Raw genomic sequence first — 18,652 nt, 5'->3', positions numbered from 1 at the left:
ACGTCTTGATCAAGTAACGTATAGTGGTATAGCTGAACGTAATTGCATATCACTCCATAGTAGAATTTCAGCTTCACAAATTTGGCAATTTTTAGTATCAATTTACATTTATATATCTGTCTTGGTGATTTCATAGTGTTGGTACCACTAGACGTGGTTGAATTATTGTACGACGCTTTGTATGTGTTGTGGTGGAAACATCGTGTTAGCTGCTGTTCATGGGCAACTGTAGGGAAGGTGGCTTTCAATTCAGATCGGACGAGACCTTTGCTGCCGACGGGGAGTGGTTTGATAGTGGCAATTGGGCTCCTGGGAATAGGTGCAAGGTAAAAGGAGGCTTGCTTCGCTCCGCTAGGATTTTGGATATTTTTGTTGTATTTTTAGCATATTGCTGCACATGCTGAGACTACTATCGAGTTCAACAATATGGGGGATACTGTCAGCGGGGTGTCGGGACTGGCTTGGCTTGTTAGCGAAGAAAGTCAGGATAAATACCTAAGGTGGGTATGGTGTAGGGTTGTCTTGGAGAAGGTCCTTGGTTCAATTCTTGCATGTTGCATTTTAGTTTCATATTTTCCAATCCTCTGGCGGGTGAAGGCATATTCGAGGCGTGGGCAGGAGCACCAGCGTACGACTTGAAGTCCGAGTGGGATAATGCTACTCAAAGTAAGAAGGCTGAATTGGCGAAGGAGTGGTACGGGGTGAATATGGGAAAATCGTTCTCGGGCGTGGGTAAAATCGTTGGGTCGGCCTCCTCCCCTTGGTACCACTCCTTTGCCGAAAAATTGGAATGAAAATAAATTTATTTTCCTCTAGGCGCTGAAGAGGAAAGAAAAAAGGAGAAGAAAAGTCATAAAAGGCATTGGCATAAGCCAAAGGCTTTCAAGTCGAAGAAGTCGAAATCGAAGAAAAATGACATCGTTTTTGAGCGGAGCGAAGCGGATGATTCAACTCGTCGTATTAATTCTGCTGATCATGATAGTACTATGACGGCTGTGTCCATGGCTCGTTATGGGGAACCGGGGGAAAGGCCGACCCTCGTTGAAGTCGCTGAAAGTAATGAAGGTTTTGAATTTTTCGTGGATTTATGGAAAAATTTTAGTGAGAGTTTATTTCAGGTTTGAAGACCCTCGGTGGTGGGATGCAATTGAGTGATGCTAAAGTGCCGGGTTGCCGATGGAGTATCGAGGTAATATGCTATAATCGATCACGTGATCGATTTTGAGGATTGGTTTTTAGAGCCTGGGAGATGTGAATCACATCCGTCTGGAAGTTTTCTCGGAGTTAGCGGTGTACGATCCGACGGCCTTCCCCCCACCATCGACTCAATCGTTACCCTCTACTCCTGAGACCCCAGCAGCGCCGGCAGTAGTAGCAGTTGAGGAGGATGAGGAGAAGAAGGATAAGAAAATTGAGACGGAAGCACTAGTGGTAAGTGTGGGGGAAAATGTCGCGCGCCATGAAATTATGTAAATTGTTGTTATTGTTGGTGGCTGTTTGAGTGTCTTGTTTTGTTTTGGTACGGAAATTATGGTAGCAGGAAGATTGTCTCTTTTACACACTATTTCGAATTTGTGTATTTTTCCCTTTTCTTATTAGTATTTTCTATTCGAATTTTTTTTCTTACTCTTCACAATTTGAATTTTTCGATTTCGTATATTCATCGAAATTGTTATAAATTCCACTTGTTTTCACAGAATTTCTATGTTGTTCGCTGTCGCTTTTTTAATACCGTAAATTCTATATCTTTTGTGGTATTATAAGTGCCGTGGAAAATATTCTCATTTTTTGCTGTTAGTTGTGGACAATTGTTTGATATTCAGCTACGTGATGATACGCTCATGCGAAAAATGGAGGCGGAAAGGGAGCAAGCTGTGCAAGCTAGTCAGGGAGGAAAGAAGAAGCCATTGAATAAGTCTTTGGCCGCTATAGATGAGCAGTATTCGGCAAATGATGGTTATACTGATCTCATGAATTCGACGAGACCGAAAAATGCCGTTAGTGGTAGTGCCGGGGATTGAACCTGTGCGGGATTAGGTGTGGAGGGTTTAGGTGTGGGTTCGGGTTTGAAAGCTGCTGGAGGAGGAATCCTCGCGGGTGCGGCGACGCTTGTTGCGGCTCCGACGGTTGGTGCTAAGGAGAAGGGTGTTGGAGGCTTCTTCACTGGGCTGGCTAAAGGTGGTATCTTGAGGTTGAGAGTGGAAGATACGGAATAGGTCCGAATCGGGTATTGTTTTAGGTGTGGTTGGTTTTGCGGGATTGACCATTGGTGGTGTAGCGGCTGGAGCGGTTCAAGTTGGTCGTGGAATTTACAACACTCCGGAGGCGATCCGTGCGGGAAACAAGAAGTGGGTATCTTAGGTTGAGCGTGAAAGATTCAAAATAGGCCCAATTTGTGCCACATCTCAGGTATATGAAGTGGGATGATGAGCTCGGTGCTTGGGTGGACGAGACCGTGAATCTACGAGAGTTGATTAATGAAGTGCATGCCAATCCTGAGGACCCTGACTCGGACGTAGAGTATGATGGAGATAGCCACAGCAATCACGAAGTTGTGGATACTAAGTAGGTCGATGGGAAAAGATTCATTTCATGTCCGGATCGGGAACGCCCGTTTAACATTGATCGTGTGTTATCACTAGTTGCATCAATGAGTTACTTTAATTGATTTTGGTGACCATTTTATTTCGTGGATGGGATAGTTACTATAAACTCCATAGTAGTGGTGGCTATCGTTATTGAGATAATGAATATGTATTTCGAGAGCAGAAACACGTTTAGGCGTATTGTAGGAGTTGATCTACTCTATTGATTTTTATAATGCTATCTATGAGAGTGATTATATTACATTTCTTGCTGTAAAATGTCCTTGCTGTGTGTGTCAATTCGACATGTGCGAGAATTGATTTACTGTTGTCGTTGTTATTGTCATTGCAGGTTTTACGACATTCTTGGAGTGAAGACCAACGCTAGCAAGGGGGAGATTAAGAAGGCGTATTATAAGAAGGCGATGGTGGTGCATCCCGATAAGAATCCTAATGACCCTGAAGCCCATAAGAAGTTCCAGGAGTTATCCCAGGCTTATCAGGTGAGAAGTTGCGGAGGGATGGTATGTGGTATGACTTGTACTGGAGAGGCCAGAAAAAAATCAATGCAGAATTGTGTAATTGTGGGAACTTACTGTGTTATTACTTCCCCTAGTTCCAAGAGTACGATGTGAGTTATCGACAGTGAAGTTATGATTATTTTAATGCGAAAATAATAAAATTTCAACTTCTACCAAATCATCGTTGTAAAAAGCGCTCGCCATTGTAATCGATGAGAGGTTATCGTCGTCTCTGTTGTATGTTAGTGCTTGTCCGATCCTGAGTTGAGGAAGAAGTATGATACCCAAGGTTTGGAGGGCGTGCAGGAATCGGTCGCGACACTCGATCCTAAGCTGTTCTTTGCAGTGTTATTCGGTGGGGATATCCTAGCGGAGCGAAGCTAGCAGGAATGGTGTTTTTGTCTGGTTAGGGTCTGAGAAGTTTTTGCCTTTTATTGGTCATCTGGAGTTGGCAAGCCAAGCGGATGCCATGTTGCAGGAGGTGGACAAAGCGGCTAAGAGTGGCAATATTAAGCAGAACCCTGGGGAGAGCGATGAGGATTATGCGAATAGACTTTTGAAGAGCGAGATGAATAAGGATACTGACCAGAAGAGGAGGGCCAAGAGGCAACAGCATAGACGAGAGGTAATCGATCAATCGGGCGCGCGCTTTTTACATTTTGTCGGTGGCTCTTAGATTAAATGCGCGGAGGAGCTGTTGTCGAGATTGGATCGATATGTGATTGCTCGAGATGAGCAAGGGTTCATTAAGGAGACTGTGGAGGAAGCCCAAGTCCTTGCTGGGGTAGGTTGGGGTGTAGGGGGTAGTGGTTGTCAATGGTGTTGGTGTTAGACATCATTCGGGGCACCGTTACTGCGGACGGTGGGGTGGATGTATCAGAATAGAGCTACTCAGTTCATCAACGAGGAGTGTGGGAAGAGCTGGTCGAGGAGGGTAAGCTGGAGGGTGTTGGTGTTGATGAGTTCTTTTGCGTGCCTTTGATTGTTCCTGTATTGTATCGGTTGATGATTATAATGGGCAGTGTGGGAATACTGTACACGAATTGGACGGAATTTCAGTGGAATTGTATTTTCAGACGGCTTCGTGGAAGGCAACGAGTAGGACGATGTCGAATAAATACTCAGTAGCATCATCGATGGTGAAGGCAGCGTAGGGTGGCTCGGATGTTGGTGGAGTTCAACGAGGTGTGGTATTTAGGATGGTGTTGAACAGAATGCAGAATGCTACTGAGGAGGCGCAGAAGCAGGCAATGAAGAAGAGAGAGGAAGAACGCAAAGGTGGGTGTTGGTTGGAAATTACCGCGCGCTTCGAAATTCCTACTCGTGGTTCTCTCTCAGCTCGTGGGGAATCTGGCGAGGATGATACTCCAATCGAGCTGAATGATGACGATCTCAAGAAGGCATCTGAGGTTGGCATGTGGCTTTTGTGGAGGTGCAGATTTGTTCTGAGTGTTTTAGGAGTTCGAGAGTGCTCTACCTGTGTTCCTACGTACAGCGTGGGATATGTGCGCTCTTGATATCGAGCACACTGTGAAGATTATTTGCAAGAGAGTTTTGATGGACATATCAGCCCCGTGGCAGGTGAGTGAATTTGTAGGAGTGTGCGGAAGTGATGGTTTTTTGTTGTTGTAGATTCGGATGAGAAGGGCGTATGCATTATTGAGGATGGGTCAGATCTTCGAGGATATGGGCCAAGTTGAAGACACGAAGTCATCATGCGAAGGAGCTAAGAAGAAGTTGGAGGAAGCACTGTATAGCAGTTTCAAGGAAAAGGCTGGGGGACGACCTTAGAGAATCGATCAACAGGGCGAGCGCTATGTCTTTTCTCAGTTGACGCCACTGGTGTTCGTTGGGCTGATCTTATCAGCTTTTATTTATTCAAATACCTCTGAACAGTTTCTGTAGTTGCTACGCTCTGTGTTTGGTTGTAGTTATATAACAGAAAACAGACTTGTAGGGTAGAACCGAGGAACTTTGTTTTCTACCAACTTGAATAGTTTGTTTGTATGTTTCTCGTTTCTGGTTAGTGTGTAGTTGATGTATAGTTTGGGCAATACCAACCAACTGTCCTTTTCTGTTACGCGTACTAGGTATCACGTACTTCAATCGGGCCGGCTTGATCACATATTCTGGGAATCTTTAATGCCGTACACGTATATCAGTTGATAGTCACCGGGGCCGTCGGCAGTGCGTACAGAGTTCTGTCGGTTAGACGATGCTTCATGCTCTCGGCATGACTGTAAAAGGTTACCACATTACTATTCGTGATTGGACTAAACCGTCTGTGGTTCTTTCACATGTACATTGGTGATGAAAGATATTGAAATGGAAAATATTGGGAAGAGGAGGTTGAGTGGAGACGGAATCGGGTCAATGAAGGATAGATGATGCCTAGTTGCACACTATTGGAGACGAATCGTTTGCCTCCGATGAGATTAGCCATATCTTGATATAGCACCGCTCCAAGAATGGGCGGCCCTGGTAAAGATGAATCTCGGACGTGGTGAATCGGGAAACAACGCTCGCTAGACTCACAGTTGAGCCGTGAGACTATCCTATCAGTGGCAAACTCAAGTTCTGGTGGAGAAATCCGCGTGGGTTCGAACCCCAAGCTGACATAGTAAACTTAACTCCATGGGAGGCATCCTTCAACTTAACTCTACCGGCGAACCGGCACATTTCAATAAGTCGTGAAACTACCCTGTAGCCAAAGCGCTTGCGCAACCAGTCTTTATGGGAGGCATCTTTCAACTCAACTCGACCGGCGAACCGGCACATTTTAATAAGTCGTGAAACAACCCTGTAGCCAAAGCACTTGCGCAATCAGTCAGTTTGGCCGAGCGGTCTAAGGCGCCAGACTCAAGTTCTGGTGGAGAAATCCGCGTGGGTTCGAACCCCACAGCTGACATAGTAAACTTATCTTTATGGGAGGCATCTTTCAACTCAACTCTACCTGCGAACCTGTACATTCTAAGAAGTCGTGAAACTACCCTGTAGCCAAAGCCCTTGCGCAATCAGTCAGTTTGGCCGAGTGGTCTAAGGCGCCAGACTCAAGTTCTGGTGCAGAAATCCGCGTGGGTTCGAACCCCACAGCTGACATAGTAAACTTATCTTTACGGGAGTGGAAAGTCTCGCCAGAGGCTAGGGTCAACTCCAGAGGAAGTGATTCGACGGGCGAGCGAGCTCGGTCGCTCGTAGGTGCTTCAATAATCAGAAGATTCTGAAAGAGAGTGATTAGTAATTGACAGTTTTTTTTGTTATAGTGGACTGGGTGACGGGACAGACCCGTGTGAGACGTTAGTCGTTGATACGACACCACTTAGTCGGGGACCTGTCCCGTGACCGAAACTTCAGGGGGGAGCCCTGCAAGTCTTCGGTCCTCTCCACACCACTTAGTCGACTAACTCTATCGAAACTCCCCTGGTTAAGTGTAAATAGTTAGTATAACTTGAGGATCACTGGAGCCAGAGTTGAGCATCTTTCAACTCAACTCTACCTGCGAACCTGTACATTCTAAGAAGTCGTGAAACTACCCTGTAGCCAAAGCACTTGCGCAATCAGTCAGTTTGGCCGAGTGGTCTAAGGCGCCAGACTCAAGTTCTGGTGGAGAAATCCTCGTGGGTTCGAACCCCACAGCTGACAGAGTAAACTTATCTTCATGGGAGGCATCTTTCAACTCAACTCGACCTGCAAACCGGTACATTTTAACAAACTGCGAAACAGCCCTGTAGCCCAAGCATTTGCGCAATCAGTCAGTTTGGCCGAGTGGTCTAAGGCGCCAGACTCAAGTTCTGGTGGAGAAATCCGCGTGGGTTCGAACCCCACAGCTGACATAATAAACTTATCTTTACGGGAGGCATCTTTCATGGCAGTGATCGACTACGGCTGATCGACGAAAGTGAAATTCTAGTAGTAGAGGAAGTTCCTACTCCTGCACAACGCAAAAGAGGGTAGTTGTGTGATTTGTGATAAGCTATTGAGGCATCTTCCGCATAGCTGGAGTTACTAGCTTGAAGCTAGTGCACCTCTTCCAGCGGTGCTGATGATTTAAGTATGATATTGGTTGTCTGGTGATCACCAGACCTTGGCTAACTTTAATACCCATCCCAGCCCAATCCCTCGACGTGGAGGTAGGGTTAGAGTTTGTCTTCAACGATTTTCAAGGTAAGTCCGCTGAGATATTTAGATTGTATTCGTTGTAAAACATTCTCAACCCTAATAGATGACGCTGACTGGAGTGTGGTGAGTCACAGTCTGTGGGTCCGTCCACAGCGACCACCGCCTTGTGGTTCGACTTGTCTGGCAGCTCGTTGTGAGTTGCACTTGTGTGACAGGCTGTTCTAAACAGTCTGTGAGTCACAGACTGTGACCTATGGACCACATCAATCCTACTATGGGCAACGCAATCTGCTTTGCCCTAGTTATCTTGGCCAGTCAGCTACATCTATCCATCCCATCCTCTACGTCATTGGGAATTTCAACTCAACTCTACCTGCGAACCTGTACATTCTAAGAAGTCGTGAAACTACCCTGTAGCCAAAGCGCTTGCGCAATCAGTCAGTTTGGCCGAGTGGTCTAAGGCGCCAGACTCAAGTTCTGGTGGAGAAATCCGCGTGGGTTCGAACCCCACAGCTGACATAGTAAACTTATCTTTATGGGAGGCATCTTTCAACTCAACTCTACCTGCAAACCTGTACATTCTAAGAAGTCGTGAAACTACCCTGTAGCCAAAGCGCTTGCGCAATCAGTCAGTTTGGCCGAGTGGTCTAAGGCGCCAGACTCAAGTTGTGGTGGAGAAATCCGCGTGGGTTCGAACCCCACAGCTGACATAGTAAACTTATCTTTATGGGAGGCATCCTACAACTTTCCCAGACTTATTCAGACCGGGACAGCTTAGCGAGCCGTGAGGAGTTCACGATCGAAGGCGATTAAATAACTATGGGAATGTTCCGGAGATTCCGTCTGACGAATCGTCACATCATTTTACACACCATCAACGCGACGAGAGTGGATGGGAATGATGGCGCACTACACAATGGGTATACAGGCAGCGACATTAAAGTGGTATGATGACAATTCCATCATGGTCCAAGTGTGCACATGCTCATGAATTAAAAGTCAATTGTGCAACATAGGATACGCTAGCAGTATTAAACAGGGCAACTTCGAGTCAACCTAGTGTGAATCAACACTAGGAGACACTGCTGCAGGGGATTCTTCGTCCGTTCTGGACGCGGCGCTGTTGGATTCGGAGTTTGCCTTCAGATCCTCGGCATTATTCTCCTGAGGATCAACGATGACACGATAGGGCAAGATGTTCTTTTACGATGCCACAATGCCTGCTATCGATGAAGCTCTCGTCTTTGCTAAGATGCTCACCAACGTGAGCTCTCGATTGCGCGTTTCTACGCTTCGTCAGAACTACGAGCCGCGCAACGCCAGAAATGATGAACAGAATGATAAGACAGAATATAGTGATAGGAACGACCCGGATAGATGAGCTCTCAGGGGACACCTGAAAACCACAAAAGAAACTCCACTTCCGAACGTCTTACCTTGGCGAACGGTCCTTGCATCGGCTTGAGGTCGGTGTCGTTAATCCTGATGATTCCGGCGACTCTCTGTGGCGGAGTAAGCTCAGGTTTCTCGGGTCGGTGCGGATCGTTATCGACTCTCCTAGTGGGACCTATCCCGTAACGGAAATCACCCGTCGGAATAGCGGCTCTGTGAGCATGCCGGGTGTGGTCGGGAACCGCTGATAGACTGTTGGGAGCGATGACGAGGAGGCACCAAATGAGCCACATTGGTTAAACTGTAATGGAGAGAGAGAATCAGTAAGGGAGTTGAAGGAGGCGACCCTCCAGCCGTTCAATAAACATTGACCTGTGCGATTCTGGAACCGATTTTTCTCCGTATTTAACCTACTTCCCGAGATGCACCCATAATTGGCACAATCCCGATGGGTCGTGAAAATCAAACGCAACACCGCGAGTCTCAAACCACGTTATGTCACTATCTCCTAGATCAAACATCCTTCGTTTTGCTACATTGAACTGAGAATGCGTCGCACAGGAGTACGCGAGCTGAAGATGATCAATTGCCTATCGAACTATAAAAATTGATCAATGTAATCACTTCACTGGACTTAGAGATACTCATACAAAAGAAGTCATTACAAGGTAGTGCGAGCAGCTCCACCTTTAAGCCACTGGTGGCACAACTTGCCCGCCCCGCAAGGCCGGCTCTACCCCAGAGGTGGTAATGGGTATCGGACCAGTGATGAGGTCAGGGGGAGGAGTACTACTCGTTGGGATGGTCGTGAACGCCACTGCGGCAGTAGTAAATCCAGCGGAAGATGTTTGTGTGGTACTAGCAACAGTAGTTGACGTTGATGAGGTAGTGTCCACAACACTGGTCGAGGCTGCTGTAGTAGCAACGGCAGTTGACGAGGGTGTGGTGGTGGACACAACACTAATCGGTGCTGGTGTAGTAGCAACGGCAGTTGACGTTGGCGTGATGGTGGACACAACACTAATCGATGCTGGTGTAGTTGCCTCTGCAGTAGTCGATGCTAATGTGGTGGCCTCTCCAGTAGTCGAAGCTGGTGTGGTGGCCTCCACAGTAGTCGAAGCTGGTGTGGTCGCCACAACAGTAGTTGCTGCTGGTGTAGTAGCCTCTACAGTAGTCGAAGCTGGTGTGGTAGAAGCCTCTACAGTAGTCGGAGCTGGCGTAGTAGCCTCTACAGTAGTCGAAGCTGGTGTGGTAGAAGCCTCTACAGTAGTCGGAGCTGGTGTAGTAGCCTCTACAGTAGTCGGAGCTGGTGTGGTAGAAGCCTCTACAGTAGTCGATGCTGGTGTGGTAGAAGCCTCTACAGTAGTCGATGCTGGTGTGGTGGCCTCTGCAGAAGTCGGCGCTGGTGTGGTAGTAGCCTCAGCAGTAGTCGAAGTTGGTGTGGTCGCCACAACAGTAGTTGTTGCTGATGTGGTGGCCTCTCCAGTAGTCGAAGCTGGTGTGGTGGAAGCCTCTACAGTACTCGGAGCTGGTGTAGAAGCCTCTACAGTAGTCGGAGCTGGTGTAGAAGCCTCTACAGTACTCGGAGCTGGTGTAGTAGCCTCTACAGTAGTCGATGCTGGTGTGGTAGTAGCCTCTACAGTAGTCGAAGCTGGTGTGGTAGTAGCCTCTATAGTAGTCGGAGCTGGTGTAGTAGCCTCTACAGTAGTCGATGCTGGTGTGGTAGAAGCCTCTACAGTAGTCAATGCTGGTGTGGTAGAAGCCTCTACAGTAGTCGGAGCTGGTGTGGTAGAAGCCTCTACAGTAGTCGGAGCTGGTGTGGTAGAAGCCTCTACAGTAGTCGATGCTGGTGTGGTAGAAGCCTCTACAGTAGTCGATGCTGGTGTGGTAGAAGCCTCTACAGTAGTCGGAGATGGTGTAGTAGCCTCTACAGTAGTCGAAGCTGGTGTCGTAGAAGCCTCTACAGTAGTCGGAGCTGGTGTAGTAGCCTCTACAGTAGTCGGAGCTGGTGTGGTAGTAGCCTCAGCAGTAGTCGAAGCTGGTGTGGTAGTAGCCTCTACAGTAGTCGATGCTGGTGTGGTAGAAGCCTCTACAGTAGTCGATGCTGGTGTGGTAGAAGCCTCTACAGTAGTCGGAGCTGGTGTGGTAGTAGCCTCTACAGTAGTCGATGCTGGTGTGGTAGAAGCCTCTACAGTAGTCGATGCTGATGTGGTAGAAACCTCTACAGTAGTCGGAGCTGGTGTGGTAGTAGCCTCAGCAGTCGTCGATGGTGGTGTGGTAGAAGCCTCTACAGTAGTCGATGCTGATGTGGTAGAAGCCTCTACAGTAGTCGGAGCTGGTGTGGTAGAAGCCTCTACAGTAGTCGGAGCTGGTGTGGTAGTAGCCTCAGCAGTCGTCGAACCTGGTGTGGAAGTAGCCCCAGCAGTGGTGGACGCTGTTATGGTGGTGACCACTGCCCTAGTGGTCACGACGGTAGTCGATGGTATTGAAGTGGTAGGTGTCACAGAGATAGTCGTTGCCGATGTGCTCACCGTCTGCACCGTCGTGTCGCTTGTGGTAGAATCAGCGCAAGAGCAAGGAGTGTTTGAAATGTGGCAAACACTCGGTGACTTCCAGTACTTACAGTAAGACCCAGGAACCTCTTCAGCACAACCCGCATCACATCGGACTGGAGAGGCTGTAAGGAAGCTGGTATCGCATGAGCATGGGGTATTAGAGCCAAAGCACACACTTGGTGTTTGCCAGTACTTGCAGTAGGAACCAGGGAAAGTCAGGGCACACTCGGCATCACAGGCAATAGTGTTGCCCACCACACTCACTACGGAGGCTGTGGTAGAGAGCAGGGTAGTAACAGCACGAGATACCATAAGTCGAAGGGTAGGAGCAAACCTGTCAGGAGTTTTCCTATCGGGCTTTCGAACGTTCCGACTTGGACAGCTAAACGTACAATCACAAATGTTTGGAAGTCGTGGCAACTCGCGCCAGCCCGGCATATCTTCGAAACACCTTCGACGAGCATGTGTAACCGAAAGATGCTTCTGTTGAAAAATATCAGCGTTTCTGATCGTTTTACCGTCGCACACGGTTGAGCTCAGCATTGTGGTCTTACTAGTTTAGAACGCGACTCATAATTGCTCGGGGATGAGCGGCCATGCTCGTGGCACCTCGTGATGGAAGCGAGGCGAACAGCCGTACAGAATGTTCCGCAGCGACAGCCCAAAATTTCACACGGTCGGGTCTCAACACTCTAGCATGTATGATCCTCCACGAAATACGGTGCCTAATAAATACTGCTCCCAAGCAAAGCCAGCAAGGTGTAAGCATCAGCGGAACGTGGACGAATAGGAGCGGTTACCAATATTATACTAGGGAATTGGGAGTCCCAAAAAAAACGACTTCGGTCCCAATTTGAGACCGAAGTTGTTTTCTTCGTGGAAGCACTCGTGGATAATGCGGCAGTAGAAGCGGCCGCGATATCATAACTTTGCACTGCTGGAAAACTGTAATTTTGTGTGAGTTTCAAGGTAGTCCTGGGAGTCCCTTCAAGATCTCTGAGTCCTCCGATAGTAACGTCGTACGCCCGCTATCGAGTCATGAAGAGAGTATCAGAGAAAACGTTTAGTCCTCACGATACGACATCGCTGGTCTGAAATTCAACAAAATTCCTTCGCAGTGGTCTAGCAGGACTGCCACCTGACGGATAAGTTGTTCTCGATATGGAATATGATCAGAAGAGCTGCCACCTTGAAGGTGGCACCTTCTAGATGATTCTCTGATGTGTATACGCCTTGTGTTATCCGGGTTCCTTCTGAGCTGCCCACCATCGACATAGCCTATCTTCCGGTCACTCCCTCATCTCGGGTGCCGTAATGACTTATGGACCCGGACTTGAACCGTTCTGATCGGGATCTTTCTGGATTTGATGTCAACTCCCTTGGAAACAATCATCCACCGAGTTTCTTCGAGGTGTAGCTGGTCCCTGTCGATTCGGTAGAGTCAAGACCGAGGCAGGTATATGCACACTGCCACATTCCACATGCATCGAATACCGTCAACCCGAGTAAAACGGTGGAAGCTTTTGAGCGAGGAATCTGAGTTCGTCTGATGTGTTGATGCATTTTCGAATACGGGTGTTCTTAGCTCCCTCTTCTAGCAGTGCTAGACTAGCACCATATATCAACGCAACACTGACATAAGAGACTCACGTGCATGTAATCATGGAGAGTCTACATCTCGTACGAATCCGACTTTGCGGAACAAAAGTCTATCTTATCAACTTAACAACGGAAATGAACCTGAACCGCATTGCTCTGGTGGCCTCGGAGCCAAGAGCGAGCACGAAGAACTCAAGATCACCTATTCTTGCTCTTGGGTACGAGCGAGTGGATGTTGCTTATCATGGGATACCTTACGACGCATCCAACGCACACATAGAGTACTGAATCCAACAAATATGATAGTAGCAACCATCAGAGCTTGGAAACCCCCGTAAGAGATAGTCTTCGCTGATGAGGCCTAAGGTGGGGATGCAACAAGAAGTCTGGATTCGATAGCAGTCACTTCAACTGAGCTCTCCTCTCCTTGTCCACCTTCATTATCTGATGAACATCACTCGACCAGTGTCTGCAACCTTATGGTCTCTCACCAGATTCGCGGAGTCTTCTAGTGCCATTCCCAGTGTTGTCAACCGTCGTGGTGGTACCATACACAGAGAATGCACTCGAGGTTGAACTTGTTGGAGTCGTCGTAGTTTCCAAGATCTCATTGGCAGTCGTCGTCATCACTGCAGTGGTCGGAGCCCCAACGTCCGACCACATGGTAGTCGTAGAAGTAGTACTGGTCGGAGTCAGCGGTGCTGTTGTAGCCGTCGTGACAAGCGCTTCAGTCGTAGTCCACAGCTCCGTACTGCCCACACTCGTTGTAGACATATTCCACCATGTAGCTGTAGTGGTTGTCGTAGTAGTGGTAGTCGTCACACCGGTTAGAGTAATCGCAGTTCGAGTCGGTGTTTCCGGTGGTGGTAACTTATCCCTCGGGTCCTCAGTAGAAGTAGTCAACAACTCCCGAATGACCTTTTCCACAGGCCTTTTCATATACTTCCACATGTTCAAACTCAGAGGCCCCCCAAACACACAGAAACCCTCACAGTTGCCGCTTCCGATAGCATTCGACTCCTGACCCAGCACAACCATACCGCTCCTTCTCGGAATCCTATCCGATGGTACCACAACTCTCCCTTGCCCAGCAGCAGTCATCACCGAGATCCACACATCGTCACCGAGCTCTCCTGCCTTCCTCACAGTCGACCACGAAGAGCCGTTACGTATCGCGCAAATCAAACGGTCATCCGAGGGGTTCCAAAGCAAATAACGTAGACCGTTGTCGCCAGTCACATCGTTGCCACCGCAGTTGACGACGTCGAATGGAATTTCAACTTCATGCGCGGCCTCAGCAACGACCGACACCGGAGCCCTACCCGCGGGAACTTCGACATTAACACTGGCTCGACCCGCCCTCAACAGTGTATTCTCGGAATAGAAGACCTCCACGCCGATCAGCATACTCACCGTAATCAGAAGGCCATCCTCAGCCGTATTAACCCGACCCAGCTGGTCTAATGCAAGTACTTCAACGACGGTGTTCCCTCCATCACTCGATAGCATACCACTTTCATCAACTACATCACTATAGAGCAGCTCCGTGCCGTAGATCTCGACGTGATGATAATGCGAGGCTGAGGCTCCCCAAGAGATGATGTCGATGCTGTCGGTCCATACGGCCTCAGTCGAGCTCTCTTCGATACATCCAAGGTCGCTCCCACAAGACCCGTCATAGGAGCTGTTGGCACCAAACGGCCTCAAGTTGAGGGTTGCATTAATGCACTCGGTTGTCTCTGGCAAAACTTCCATAGGAGTCGCTTGGAGCCGAGGCGTCCACAATAGCACCACCGACCCTGTAACGTTGACCAGAGCCGCGAAATGAGAATGGCCAATACCAACAACGGCTCCATCAGCCGAGTAAGCCTCGTGCTGCTCCGGGTACAGAAGTGTCAATCGACCATCGTAGTGGAGATGCATTTGGACTTTCACATTGACTGCAGTAGTAGAAACATGCAAGTCCCTCCACTCGACAATCAAACAGTCCACAGTTACCAAGAACGACACTCGGCAGCCTCTCTCGCCCATACATGAAGCGCGCTCAGTCGGGACCCAATACGCCGCTACGAATCGTGATGAGCTGTCGATGCGTGGAAGGTACTGGGAAGGTGACACCATGACCAGTCCATTGCAGAAGATGCCGAAACGCTTCACTTCCTCACCGTCGAAAATTGCCGTACGATTCAGTTCAACCACCGTCGGCTGCTGAGCATCACAGTCCACCTCAGTCGCAGCGGAATCCATATCAGGTCTCCATCCCCCGCCCAGGGACGTCAAAGGGAACTCTACGTCCCCAACCGAGATAGCCTCAAATATATAGAACCTTCCTCGCGGTCTAAGAGATGCCCGATGGATGGTATGCTTCGAAGGATTAGTGATATTAACCAACGTCGCGATACACCTCGAGCCAGCTGGAACGGAAATGACCGTCGGCCCCTCGTGCACGACCAGGGGGTTCGGGACCGTGTCGGCGACTACTTCTATTGGATCGCATCCAGCCGCCAGTGAGTCCATACGGAATCGTTGGTGTCCAACCTTGCGAGCCACATAAGCGATGATGATCTTCACGGACTCCCCAACGGACAGAGGTACGGCAGACGTAGGATGATCGACTCTCAGTAGCGGCGCCCATCCGAGCAGCCTATTGGGGTCCACCAACACTTCCACATCGCCACCATTGTGCAGATCAAACTCCGCTTCACCTGAGAATTCACCGATTCAATCATCAACTCCGCAAACGAAGAAGACCATTACTTTCCTGTCCGACCATAACTCGTCCGAAGTCCACCGTCCCGTTGTTCGAGGCTTCGCATTTCACCCCATCATCGCCCGTGGACAAGTGACCACTCGATCGGACACCGATGGAGATAGCAACGAGACCACCACCGATAGTGCCCTGAATATCGTACCTGAGGACGCCAAAAATGGGAAAAGCGGAGGATACATTCGCTTTGGGAAAATGACTCCCAATGACGAGGTTTGAAAAGCTATGAACACGACGAGGGTATTATCGAACCGATGCCTTCACGGAAATTCTGGTACCAACTAAGGCCGCGGACTCATCCAGCTTCGAGAAATAGCGTCTCAAATCCAGCCAATGAGTTCCCGCCAGGAGCATTATAGGTTCCTGGCTCACTCACTGACTAAGACGACTACACCTACTCCCTGTAGCCGATAGGAGCTGACATTCCGGATAAGACCACAGCGAGAGCCTTGGATTGATGTGGCCTCAACCTTATACGACTGATAGCCTTCCTGGGATGACCAGTAGCGACATACAGCGCCCTGAAGCAGACGGGTTCACGCCAACTAGATGGTAGTAGCGTACTTGCTCAGCATCTTCTTTCCAGTCACGGCCTCGAGAACACTACCAACGTCAACGCAGCCAAACGCAGTGCCCGCGCAGGGTTGTGTGGAAGTGATGATGGCCGCAGCAACTTCGTCGAAATATAGTGGGAAAGGACGGCGGACTAATAGGAATCACAAAAGGACATCATTCCTGCTCAAAATCGGTTTTCGCGAATCCTTCAGCGACGTTTGCAGAAAATACTATTTTCGGTGGGAAAATATGCACATGGTCAATCACATATGTTGGTGACAATATGATAGTTCTGAGGAAATTTCAGGAAGTTTTCATTTATATCTGAAAATTTCTATCCGACTTCATATAGTCATTAGTGACAAAAAACTCCTAAGCTCAGCTGAGGAAAGCGAACATATATTCCCCCAACACCGAAACACAGACCAGACGCTTGCATACCTCCGATCAGCATCGCAGCCACTCCCGCGACCTGCGCTGCTGCAACGCTCGTCCCGGCCACCGTGTCAGATCCGCCATCAATTGAAGACGACATGACGAATTCTCCCGGTGCCGATACGTCGACGACTGAAATAATACTCAAGAAAATCTGATATACTCTTATTCTACCTTGGCCGAAATTAGAAGTCGGTGTTAGATTCCTATCTGGTCCGTGCGCTCCGATGCAGAGTACGTTGGGCGCGGCAAATCCACAAGGATAGCTGCCACCCACATCGTCGAGGTCGATACCAGAATTACCAGCGCTCGCCACAAACATATGGTCATAATTCTGAGCTCTCAGCACAGCTTGACGGAAGATCTCCGAATAAGTCTCAGCGATCCAGCCAATGCTGCTGACTCTGCTTCCCCGACTTATAGCGTAGTCGACAGCTCTCAAGGCATCGGAAAGGCGACCAACTCCACCATTGCCGATATCGAATATTTTCAAAGGCAGCACTCGAGCATAGGAAAGGCCGGTGCCGATGAGGCCACTCTTCCCATCGGCCGCTATCAAACCTGATGATGATCTCAACGGTAGAGGTGAATCTGGAAGGAACGCTACCGGCGCAGTGCGTCCCGTGACCAACATTGTCCATCACATTTCCATCATCACTTACGAAATTCCATCCGCGCACCTACGCACAGTATGAGATATGTGTAGTATTCGGTGACGACGTTTACATCATCGGTGAAGCCATTGTTATCATCATCGACTTCAGCCTTGCCCTCACGCTCCGCTGCATTGATCGCGACAGATCCTTCCAGAGAAGGATGCTCGAAATCCACACCTGAAATGCCACGAAAGTCGTCTCGGAGCAAAACCACTGCCACCCTACCAGAATCCAAGAGAGCAACAATAATCTTCGACGACTCATCAACGCGGAGTGCTCCCATAGTCCGCAGTATATCTTTCATACCCAGGCCGATCAAGGACCATTGGGACGAGGTGTTGCTGAGGAAAAATAGCCTCGTTCAGAAAATGGGCTTCAAGTGTGAGATGAGCATGGGAGATGGTTGAAGCGCACACTGATTGGACGTATCCTCCACCAGGGGCATGTTCGGTCCACCTCGGGGAGTCGGCCGTTAGCCTCAATGGCACATCAAGCTCCACCATGAAGCCGAGCGCAGTCAGCTCTTCGACGACGCCGGGCCTGATGACGCATTTGCATCTACTCCCATCAGCGAGTAATGAATTGTCCACATAATCAAATCAATAATTGTCAGACCAGAATTCACCTTTTTTACGCATCAACAGCGTCTGCAGCTTCCAAAACTGCAAGATTCAGGTTGCTCAGAAATACCGTGCGCGTGAAAGGAGTCGACATTTGCTCAGTCAATTGGGTAACCTCGGCGACGTCACGACCGGTAGTGCTGCCATGCGATAATGTAGCAGTGGTTCCTCGACAACACAGAGTTGACTTACTCAAAAGTGATGCGGCGCGAACCTGAGCCATCTCGGTCTTGGCCCTGACGAAGTGGGAGAGCTCAGCGATTCCGTAGGGGCCAGCAAACCTACTCGGGTGAATCCTTCAGTAGCAGCCACGCGTGATGGGCGATTGACTAGCGGAGATAACTACCAAGAAAATACACGTAAGCGTGCGAGCGGTCAGACTTACTTCAGGAACAGCCGAGGTTGACTGCTGTAACTCCATCACGTTAAGATCTCGGCCGAGGTCGATGAACTCAACAACTTCAACACCCGATCCGGTGTTCGTCAGGAGCAAGTCGATTTCTGTGGTGTCCGAACCAGTAGCGTTGTAGAGCCTGATGTCGGGTGGAAGCGCTGAGTCTTCGAGATGACTTACATCTCAACTTGGATCGTCGCCGGTACTGCCTTGATGAAATCGGTGGTCTGTAAGAATCTGGATTGCGAGGCGGCGCAAACCTCGGGCCCGTCCCACTCGATCCCATCGCCATCGAAGTGCGCGTGGCATTCAGAAGAGGTCGCGAACGGCGACGTTGCCAAGAGTATAAGCAGAAGTGAAGTAGTCATGCAAGAATTAACTAGCGATAGTAACGGCTCCGAGCCAAGGCACAGCGTTAAGAGTAGGAGTGAACAACAGAACGATAGAGCTGGAA

The 18,652-nt window shown here is 49.1% G+C and overlaps 4 protein-coding genes and 6 non-coding genes across 10 annotated transcripts in view; 8 read left to right on the top strand and 2 right to left on the bottom strand.

Moving 5' to 3' along the window:
• Pmar_PMAR013290 (conserved hypothetical protein) overlaps positions 1–4,897 on the top strand; it is a gene marked incomplete at both ends in the record, with an annotated part of 5,337 nt that extends 440 nt beyond the window's left edge. The window contains 21 exons of the mRNA XM_002772895.1: positions 210–228; positions 254–326; positions 385–500; positions 566–666; positions 1,119–1,189; positions 1,240–1,431; positions 1,824–2,004; positions 2,053–2,178; positions 2,240–2,348; positions 2,410–2,565; positions 2,938–3,088; positions 3,353–3,461; positions 3,517–3,577; positions 3,671–3,731; positions 3,783–3,890; positions 3,939–4,040; positions 4,183–4,256; positions 4,305–4,384; positions 4,445–4,515; positions 4,565–4,687; positions 4,739–4,897. Of these exons, the coding sequence (XP_002772941.1) occupies positions 210–228; positions 254–326; positions 385–500; positions 566–666; positions 1,119–1,189; positions 1,240–1,431; positions 1,824–2,004; positions 2,053–2,178; positions 2,240–2,348; positions 2,410–2,565; positions 2,938–3,088; positions 3,353–3,461; positions 3,517–3,577; positions 3,671–3,731; positions 3,783–3,890; positions 3,939–4,040; positions 4,183–4,256; positions 4,305–4,384; positions 4,445–4,515; positions 4,565–4,687; positions 4,739–4,897 (2,243 nt within the window). The remainder of the gene's footprint in view (positions 1–209; positions 229–253; positions 327–384; positions 501–565; positions 667–1,118; positions 1,190–1,239; positions 1,432–1,823; positions 2,005–2,052; positions 2,179–2,239; positions 2,349–2,409; positions 2,566–2,937; positions 3,089–3,352; positions 3,462–3,516; positions 3,578–3,670; positions 3,732–3,782; positions 3,891–3,938; positions 4,041–4,182; positions 4,257–4,304; positions 4,385–4,444; positions 4,516–4,564; positions 4,688–4,738) is intronic.
• A 1,035-nt stretch (positions 4,898–5,932) lies between these two features.
• On the top strand, positions 5,933–6,014 carry Pmar_PMAR013289. Its single transcript has one exon. It is a non-coding gene; the product is annotated as a tRNA-Leu (tRNA).
• A 109-nt stretch (positions 6,015–6,123) lies between these two features.
• Positions 6,124–6,205, top strand: Pmar_PMAR013288. Its single transcript has one exon. It is a non-coding gene; the product is annotated as a tRNA-Leu (tRNA).
• A 461-nt stretch (positions 6,206–6,666) lies between these two features.
• Pmar_PMAR013287 lies at positions 6,667–6,748 on the top strand. The gene has a single exon. It is a non-coding gene; the product is annotated as a tRNA-Leu (tRNA).
• A 109-nt stretch (positions 6,749–6,857) lies between these two features.
• Pmar_PMAR013286 lies at positions 6,858–6,939 on the top strand. Its single transcript has one exon. It is a non-coding gene; the product is annotated as a tRNA-Leu (tRNA).
• Positions 6,940–7,662: 723 nt separating this feature from the next.
• On the top strand, positions 7,663–7,744 carry Pmar_PMAR013285. Its single transcript has one exon. It is a non-coding gene; the product is annotated as a tRNA-Leu (tRNA).
• Positions 7,745–7,853: 109 nt separating this feature from the next.
• On the top strand, positions 7,854–7,935 carry Pmar_PMAR013284. The gene has a single exon. It is a non-coding gene; the product is annotated as a tRNA-Leu (tRNA).
• Positions 7,936–9,418: 1,483 nt separating this feature from the next.
• On the top strand, positions 9,419–11,245 carry Pmar_PMAR013283 (conserved hypothetical protein; the record flags this gene model as incomplete). The annotated part of the gene is made up of 1 exon (XM_002772894.1): positions 9,419–11,245. One exon carries the CDS (start codon positions 9,419–9,421, stop codon positions 11,243–11,245), a length of 1,827 nt encoding a protein of 608 aa, XP_002772940.1.
• Positions 11,246–13,173: 1,928 nt separating this feature from the next.
• On the bottom strand, positions 13,174–17,488 carry Pmar_PMAR013282 (subtilisin, putative; the record flags this gene model as incomplete). Its single annotated transcript, XM_002772893.1, has 10 exons — positions 13,174–13,215; positions 13,531–15,476; positions 15,529–15,683; positions 15,937–16,059; positions 16,103–16,244; positions 16,535–16,660; positions 16,703–17,089; positions 17,136–17,208; positions 17,255–17,361; positions 17,410–17,488. The coding sequence occupies 10 exons, from the start codon at positions 17,486–17,488 to the stop codon at positions 13,174–13,176; spliced, it is 3,180 nt and encodes a 1,059-aa protein (XP_002772939.1).
• A 504-nt stretch (positions 17,489–17,992) lies between these two features.
• On the bottom strand, positions 17,993–18,566 carry Pmar_PMAR013281 (hypothetical protein; the record flags this gene model as incomplete). Its single annotated transcript, XM_002772892.1, has 4 exons — positions 17,993–18,040; positions 18,090–18,146; positions 18,190–18,337; positions 18,379–18,566. 4 exons carry the CDS (start codon positions 18,564–18,566, stop codon positions 17,993–17,995), a joined length of 441 nt encoding a protein of 146 aa, XP_002772938.1.
• Between the last annotated feature and the right edge of the window lie 86 nt (positions 18,567–18,652).

The sequence above is a fragment of the Perkinsus marinus genome (genome assembly GCF_000006405.1).
Source record: "Perkinsus marinus ATCC 50983 genomic scaffold scf_1104296960350, whole genome shotgun sequence".
Classification (NCBI taxonomy): Eukaryota; Perkinsozoa; order Perkinsida; family Perkinsidae; genus Perkinsus; species Perkinsus marinus.
The sequence above is the reverse complement of the archived record's forward strand: the minus strand, read 5'-3'. Positions and strand labels throughout refer to the sequence as shown.